General features: G+C 40.5%; 1 protein-coding gene across 2 annotated transcripts in view; it reads left to right on the top strand.

Moving 5' to 3' along the window:
- Window positions 1-1,908: 1,908 nt before the first annotated feature.
- LOC103131864 (stonustoxin subunit alpha-like) overlaps window positions 1,909-8,732 on the top strand; it is a 52,162-nt gene continuing 45,338 nt past the window's right edge. The window contains exons 1-2 of one of the 2 annotated variants that reach the window (XR_001660771.1): window positions 1,909-2,253; window positions 2,407-2,434. Coding sequence is in view for 1 of the 2 variants with exons in the window: in XM_016666956.1 (XP_016522442.1) it covers window positions 2,165-2,253 (89 nt within the window). In the remaining variant the exon portion in view is untranslated. Of the gene's footprint in view, window positions 2,254-2,406; window positions 2,435-8,732 lie in introns of those variants that run through there. The other variant, XM_016666956.1, reaches the window with a different exon arrangement.

Below are 8,732 nucleotides of genomic sequence, written 5' to 3'. Positions count from 1 at the left end.
GGAATCAAACATGATAAAGAGCTGTTTCTTTGTTGTTTTTTCTCTGAAGAAACTTCTTCATGTTTCTATTTCCTGGATTCAAATTGAGTGCTGTTTTACAAAACTATGATATCATATTAAGGCAGGATTTTAATTAAGCTTTGATAAAGCAGTATCACACAGGTTACCATGGCAACATATCCTGTGCAACTAGCCTGGTCCAGACCAGGTAGTTCAGGCTGTTACCTCACGACCATCAGAAACTACTGAGTTTGTCACTGATTCCACCTTCTTATGTAACTGTTTTGGTCTTGGTTTTGACCCTGCATTAAAATCCTGCTAATTTAGTTTGGTACTATTGTTAATATTATGATTGACAAAAATATTATCACTTTTTAAATGATCCATTTGTTACTGTTTGATTGTTTCTGGAGAGTATAGTTCTAAGTTTACGTAACAACACAGTGTGAGGTTTCAAAAAACCTGCACATAAAAGGTAACACATAGACAACATAAAAAACATTATATGTGGTATGAGAGAGGGAGAAGTGAGAGAGAGGGAGGAGGTCATGGTGGTAGGAGGGAGAAACACAACCCAAAGTGAGCAAAGCAGCTACCTGGTTCATTGCAACAGCCTGGGCTGCCGTAATGTGGGAGAAGGAGAGAAGAGGGGCTGCAAAGGCGGTGAGTTGATGGTGTGTTTCATAGCTATTCTCAAATGTGTGTGTGCCTGTGAGTTTGTAAGTCCATGAACATTGTCCATAAGTGATGGATCATGAAATAGAAATACCAAAGCCTTCCATGACTGACACAGGGAGAATCATATCCAGATTGTTTTGGATCAGGCCAATCCTTGCATTTTCTCTTCTGTCTTAAATTCTCAGTTTCATCTCAATGATGACTCCAGACAGCCAAACTCATGATCAATCCCACCAAGCTGAGCTTTCAACTTCTCCAAGGTCTTTTTAAGGAACTGCAACTGAGCTGTGACTCTCAACAAGAATCACTTCCAGTTTGTGGTTCTGCTCACATCTGAGTCTGAGTTTTCACAGCAAAGCATTTCCTCATTCCATCAGCCTTTCAATGGGCAGAACAGCTGGGAACATTTTCTGAATTTCAAAAAATGCCAGGCAACCTCCAAGTCCAAAGAGCTGAAATCATGTCATCAGAAATTCAATTGTGCAACTTAAATGTCTCTGTGGACAGACACAGGGTCTCTCACTTCTGCTGCCCATTCTTCTCATCAAGATCAGAACCACAGTTTGCAATTCGAAAGATATGGAAAGATAAGCCTCAAAACAGAAAGCACAGGACACAGAGCAAAAAGCAGAGGTGAGAGAAGTAACAGAATGAAAATCATCTGACTTCACTAAGAGAAGGAAAAAAAAAATCCACTATCAGGTTCACACATTATATTGACTTCCACTGTTAATCTATGAAATTAAAGTTGTTAATCTGAGCAAATGAAACCTCAAATTACATTTTTAGTTAAGAATGGTTTGCAAATAAATATTTTGAGCTAATTACACATTCAATCAGTCTAATATTCTCTACTGAAATAGCAAAAGTTTTTCTTGAGTATGATGTACATTAATTCCTTATAATTCTTCATCAAAAGATGTTTCTTTGGTGTGAGGTATGGCCGCAACTTATCTAGTCTTTGTGAAATTGATAAAGCCAGAATGAACTGGTCGTGCTGTCAACCCTGGCTTTATCTTTTATCCTGGATTTCTGAATCCTATTTTTGTGAAAGAACCCTCCACCATTACAGTCATGAAACCAGTTTCCTAACGCTTCCTTTCAAAATAAAATATTATTGTTACAATGTGTTTTAGTAAGTTTATTAAGTAGTGAATGTTTGATGGAGCAGATAATGCACTTGTAGTTTCACTAATTGTGAAATAAAAATCAGTGAATGTAAATGTTGCTCCATGTCTCCATCTAGTGGACTGATAGTAGAAGTGCAGCAGCTGATGCAGCTTCCTCTGCCTCTCTGCTGTCTGACTGCATTCACCTGACACTGATATGAAGCAGAGAAGAAGAGCCAATCAGAGGAGGAGCAGCTGATCTTTTTCCAGCACTAATGATGTAAAGGATGATCAGAGTTGATGTGCAGATGAATGATGTGTGTTTCCTCTGCAGGTGAAGCTAGAAAGTGTGTGTGAGCTGATGTGAATTCAGCAGCATGGATCAGTGTGAGGACAGAGAGGAGGGAGTCCCTCCCTCTAAAACCACTCTGTGTGGGGAAGATGAGAGCCAGAGCAAAGGTCAGAGGTGAGGTCACCATCTCTAACTGTCCACAGCCCTTTTCACACAGCGTTCACTATATCAGGCCAAAACAGACGTGGTGATGAAGCTGCTGCTGCTCCTCTTTCCTGCTTCATCCAGACTGAACAGATTCAGTTTTAATCATCATGTTTCTGTCAGGATCCATCAGAGACGCAAACGAAAACCAGAACCAGAACCCAGCTGTGTGTCCTTTAAGAGCGACAGGTCAAAGGATAAGATATTTAACTTTAAATCGTCTATATCTCCACCATCAGAGAGGTGAGCTGTTTCTAACTGCTGTAACTGTTTATATCTGTCATTGGGTGCGTTCACACTGCAGCCTTAAGTGACCCAATTCCGAATTTTTTGACGTAATGTGACCTGTATCTGATCTTTTCATGGCAGTGTGAACAGCACAGGTTGAATTCTTTTTAGAATCTGATCCATATCCGATACGTATCCGATTCAAATGTGACCTAACGTTCAGGCCGCATTCATCCAAACTGAACGTCTCTGTTTCTCAACAAATCTCACTATTCTGCGTCCTGATATGTGCAAGTGGGAAGAAAAACAACAACAATGACGGATTATATGAGGATTAAGTTGTTAATATGCTGCTCCAGCCGGATAACAACTTCAAATATGTAAGCTAAGCTCCACCGTTAGCCTCCATATTTACTTCCGCAAACACTGAGCACTTCTTCTTTTTATGGTGGTTGGCAGAACACTGAGAACGCTGATGCTATTGCGCCCTCTACTGCACCTGTGGGACACTTTCAGGTCGTTTGCCTGTTCACACTGCAGAACGCATACAGGTCGCATTTACTGACAGTGTGAACGGCCCCGGGAAAAAAATCAGAATTGCCAAAAAATTGGAATTGAGTCACTTCAGGCTGCAGTGTGAATGCTCCCATTGTGGCCATGTGATGATACCAAGTTCTGTTGTCATGGAAACAATAGACTGAATTTCAGGGGATTTTTGTATGCATTATATAAATTACATTGATAGCTCCATGGTAATATGTTACCATAAAGACATGAAGTCCAACTAGATTGTCGGTACTGCATGTTTGCAGTCGGTACTGGTGGAGTACCTCTCTGCCCAGAGGTACTCCACCTCCATCTACTTAACAGAGTCTCAAACTTTGAGCTGATATTTCTTTAAGATCAAATTAGCTGTCTTTCATGTAGACCAGTGGTCCCCAAACTTTTTCCTGTGAGGGCCACATAACTTTTCCCTTCTCTGTTGGGGGCCAAAGTCAGCTTGTAACACAAAAAGTGTGACGGTTGCAGGAGTGCCTAAATGTAAAAATCTATTGTTTTCCAGAAAGCACAATTAAATAACCCTCTCTGGGTTCTTCTCAGAACAAAAGTCAGGAAATAAATAACACTATGAATAATAACCAAATAACCCCCTCTGGGTTCTTCACAGAATAAATCCAGGAAGGATTATAGTCCATATTTTCCGGACTATGAGCCACAACCCCAAAGTTTTTTATTTATTTATTTATTTATTTATTACAGGAACAAATCATATAGTAGCGCTTCTGTAAATAAGAATGGCAATTTTTCACCTGCAGTTCCTAGGCGATACTTGTTTTCTGGAACAAAGAACACATACAGAACACCTCCAAAGTAAAACATAGTGAAAGAGAATTAGTGAAAAAACACATGCACATATATACATGCATACATACACGTACACACACATATACGCCTCCGGAGGAAAAAGAAAAACTGAAAAAAGAAAAAAAAGAAGGAAAGAAAAAATAATTAAATTAAATAATTAAAATAGAAAAAATTAATAAATAAATAAAATAAGTAAATACATAAATAAAAAGGGGGGGTTGCTGTGGAGGGGGGCTTACATTTCTACATTGAAGCAACAAACTCAATAAATGGTTGCCATTTATTGAGTTGAACAAATTTAAGGTAGAATTTGTTCAAGTTCAGTTTTTTAATATCTAATTTTCTCCACCTTCAAAAAGGACATGATCTCATTTATCGACATTGTGCTGGAGGGGCTATAGTTGATTTCCAGTTAAGAAGAAGGTGATGCCTCACGATCACAGAGGTAAACGCTATCACTTCCAACTCTCTAACGGAGTATTAATTGTAATGCTCCAGGAGACCAAAGATACCAGTATGAGCTGAAGCATCAATAGTTCTTGAAAGTACAACAGACATGGTGTGAAAGTAAACTTGCCAGAAATTTGTAAGAGCTGAGCAGGTAAAAAACATGTGTGCAGGATTGCAGGGTGAACTTCCACATTGATTGCAAACACCCTCCATATTTCAGGAGACCTTTGCCAGCCTTGTTTTTGAATAGTGGCATCTGAATACCACTTTGAACTGTATCAAACTCAGGCGGGCCCATATAGAAGCTTTGTGAATGGCTGTCAGGGCTGCTTCCCACCAATACTCATCAAAAACCAGCCCCAGTTCACGCTCCCGGGCTCTCTTTATGTTCGTAGTTAGAAAGAGGTCATATGACTGAATCGAGTTATATATCTTTGAATTCAAAGACCTTTGCAAGGGGTTAAGTTGTATAAGTTCACCCCACGACTGCTCTGGTGGCAAGTGAGGGAAGTTGGGAAATAAGGATTTTGCACATGCCCTTATCTGGAAGTATCTAAACAGATGGGAGGGTGGGAGATCGAATTCAGAAGCCAAATCAGTGAAAGAACAAAAAGACCCTTCCCTATAAAAATCCTTGAAACATTTTAGTTCCTTATTCTGCCAGAAGGAGAAGGTCGGGTCAGTAATAGCAGGTGTAAACACTGGGTTTTTTAGAAGTGGGGTTAGAACTATGGGGCTTGTAAAACTGCTTCCTAAACTGAAACCACATTCTCAAAGTATCTACAACTGTGGGGTTGTCGGTTTGGCCAGAGGGATTCACAGAGGTTGGACCTGTCAGTAAAGCCAAAAGTGAGGCTGAGGGCCATGAATGTGCTTCTAGTTGACACCAAGGTAAATCAACTGAATTAGACCAGAAAACAATTTTAGTTAAGTTAGCTGCCTAGTAATAATATTGAAAGTTGGGTAAGCAGAGGCCACCATAGAACTTACAGTTCTGAAGTATTTTTTGTCTTACCCTAGGAGTTTTACCATTCCATAAAAAATTAGACATAGCTGAATCTAATGATTTAAAAAAAAACGTCTTGGTAAAAATACAGGTAAACATATGAAGAGAAATAGAAACTTTGGCAAGATGTTCATCTTAACAGTACTTATTCTCCCAATCAAAGAGAGTGGGAGGGACCCCCATTTTTGAAAGTCTTTTTTAATGTACACAAACAGTGGAAGAAAATTTTTAGAGTACAAAGACTTAAACGATCTAGTTATGTTGACCCCAAGATACCGAAAACCCAAAGGACACAGCTTAAAAGGAAAGTCAGATTGGGAGAGCTGCAGAGCCAATTGGTTAACCGGATAACATTCGCTCTTGGCAACATTAACATTATATCCTGAGAACTGACCAAATCTGTGAAAGAACTTAATAGCGGGGCAGGTTCTTAATGGATCAGTGACATATAAAAGCAAATCATCTGCGTATAATGATAACTTTAGTTCTGCATGACCCCTGACGATTCCATTAACACTGGGAGATGTTCTCAGAAAAATACTCAAAGGTTCGCAGGGGTCTCAAACTCCAGTCCTCGAGGGCCACTGTCCTGCAACTTTTAGATGTGCCTCTGATGCGCCACACCTGAATAGAATAATTAGGTCATTAGCAAGGCTCTGGAGAACTGAACTACACCAGGAGGAGGTAATTAAGCCATTTCATTCCAGTGTTTTGTACCTGTGCCACATCTAAAAACTGCAGGACAGCGGCCCTTGAGGACTGGAGTTTGAGACCCCTATAGCAAGTGCAAACAAGAGGGGCGACAGGGGGTAGCCCTGTCTGCAACCTCTGTTTAAAAAGAAATACCCGGATTGAATGTTATTGGTAATAATACTGGCACAGGGCAGTGTATAGAGAAGGCGTATCCATGTTATAAAATTCTTCCCAATTCCAAGTTTAGTTAAAACAGCAAACAGGTAACTCCTTTCAACCCGATCAAATGCCTTTTCAGCATCGATTAATATAACAACCTCGGGTGCAACTGTAGACTCCCTCGAATAAACAACATTTAACAAGGTGCGAACATTGTAATAAAGTTGGCGCCCCCTTATGAAACCAGTCTGCTCCTTGGAGATAATTTTTGGGAGAACTTGATCAAGTCTCTGGGCCAGGGCCTTTGCAAGAATTTTTGTGTCCAAAATATAGGCCAATATCTTTTTGGCCTATAGGAGGTACAGAGGTCGGGATCCTTGTCCTTTAAGAGAACACTGATAGAAGCCTGTCTTAGTGAGGGGGGAAGTGAACCGAGTGATAGTGACTCAACATAGAATGAATCAAAGGGATAAGTTTGGCTTGGAATGCTTTAAAAAAATTCAACTGGGAACCCGTCAGGTCCTGGGGCCTTTTTATTTTGCATATTTTGTAAAGCAGCATTTAACTCCTGAACAGTCAGACCAGATTCTAGGTGATCAATCAGTTCTGAGTTTAAAGGGGGAAACTGAAGCTCGTCCAGAAACATATGCATATCAGTCAATTCCGGTGGGAGTTCACTTTTATATAGGGACTCATAGAACGATGAAAAAACTGAATTAATAACTTGGCTGTCCTCCTGCAGGGCCCCCAATCTATCTGTAATGCGAGGTATTAAACGTGAAGCTGCTTGACGGTGCAATTGGTGAGCTAGCAATCTGCTGGGCTTGTCACCATACTCATAGTACCTAGCACGGGAATGAAGCAACAGGCGCTCCGTCTCATTAGTTGTGATGAGGTCCAACTCAGTTTGTAAGACCAAGCGACGCTTTGAAAACTATCGGATGGGATGGTTGCAAGCTGTTGGTCAACCAATTCCAACTCGGAAGTGAGCTTCTGAATGTTTGACCTCCTTAATTTTCTCACATGTGCAGAATATGAAATTATCTGACCACGTAGATATGCCTTCAAAGATTCCCACAGGATCGCTCTGGAGATTGGTTCAGAATCAGAGTCATTAATAGCAATAAAATCCTCTATTGCATCTGTAATAAATTTGTGAAATTTATTATTGGATAATAGTGAAGTGTTAAAATGCCATTGAGAGGGATAGCGAGGTCCAGGTGAAATCTGAAGATCAAAAGAGACAGGAGCGTGATCCGAAATAATGATTGGGTGATATGTAACATTTGATACTTTAGGCATAAGTTTAGTGTCTATAAAAGAGTAGTCTATACGTGAAAACATGTGAATAAAAAGAATACTTCCTACTGCTTGGATTACGAGATCTCCAGGGGTCAACACAACCGTTATTTAGCATGAAACTATGCAGGGTTTTAGCCATTGATGGTTGGGTTAAGACAGGCTTAGAACGATCTAATTGAGGATCAATAGTACAGTTCATGTCCCCTCCAAAAATCAAAACACAAAACACAATTTCAAACAACTTGTTCATGAAACCTGCATTGTCGAAATTAGGAGCATATACATTAACTAATAGGGTGAGTACATGAAATAAGGTACCTAACACTATCAGAAATCTGCCGTCTCTGTCTGAGATGGTATTGGTCAATGTGAATGGTACCGATTTACCTATTAAGATGGCAATCCCTCTAGCCTTTGAATTAAAACTAGAATGGAGTAACTCTGCCACCCAAGGACACTTAAGTCTGAACTGGTCTTTATTTCTCATGTGGGTCTCCTGTAAAAGAATAATGTCAGGTTTCAAACGCTTTAAGTGGGAAAACACCCTACACCGCTTGACAGCACCTCCCAAACCTCAAATATTCCAGGTGAGAAATCTTACACCCGAGTTGTTCACATTAGCCATGTGAGATTTGAGTTGACACTGATAAGACGACCTGGTTTCGCCCCCATGCACCAGGTACGAGAAAAAAAAAAAAAAAAAATTCTGAACAGACATGTCCCACTACCCTCCCCCAAATAGCACCTACCACTATCCCATCCTCAAACGACGGGACACCAACTGTGTGTCTTCTGAGAGTAACGATTCAATGGACGAATCTGCTGGATGTCCGTCATCAGAGGGGTGAGCTGTATCTGATTGCTGTAACTGAGGATGCTAAACCAGTGAGCATTCAGATGTTTCCAGTTATATTTACAGAGACAGGATCGATCCGTTATCTACAGAAATCAGCTGCTCTGTTCTAATGAAAACACCTTCATATCTTCATCTCTGGGTGATGATGATGATGATGATGTTCTGCTGCTTCCTGGCTCCATGTCAGACTAACAGTGGGACACATTTCCACCAGCCACTGGGAAATACCTGGTAAACCAGTCTGGTCCATCAGGACTTGGTTCCTGTGTGCATTGTGAGATCAGTTCAGCCTGAATGAAAGCTTCATGATGTGGTTGGTGAGATCTGCTGAAACTCAACCAGACTGAGCTGATGTGGACCATCAGAGCTTCTGCTGGTTCTTAGTGGATC

The sequence above is a fragment of the Poecilia formosa genome, unplaced genomic scaffold, assembly GCF_000485575.1.
Source record: "Poecilia formosa unplaced genomic scaffold, Poecilia_formosa-5.1.2 Scaffold860, whole genome shotgun sequence".
Lineage (NCBI taxonomy): Eukaryota > Metazoa > Chordata > Actinopteri > Cyprinodontiformes > Poeciliidae > Poecilia > Poecilia formosa.
Note: the sequence above shows the minus strand (reverse complement) of the source record. Positions and strands in the feature narration are given on the sequence as shown.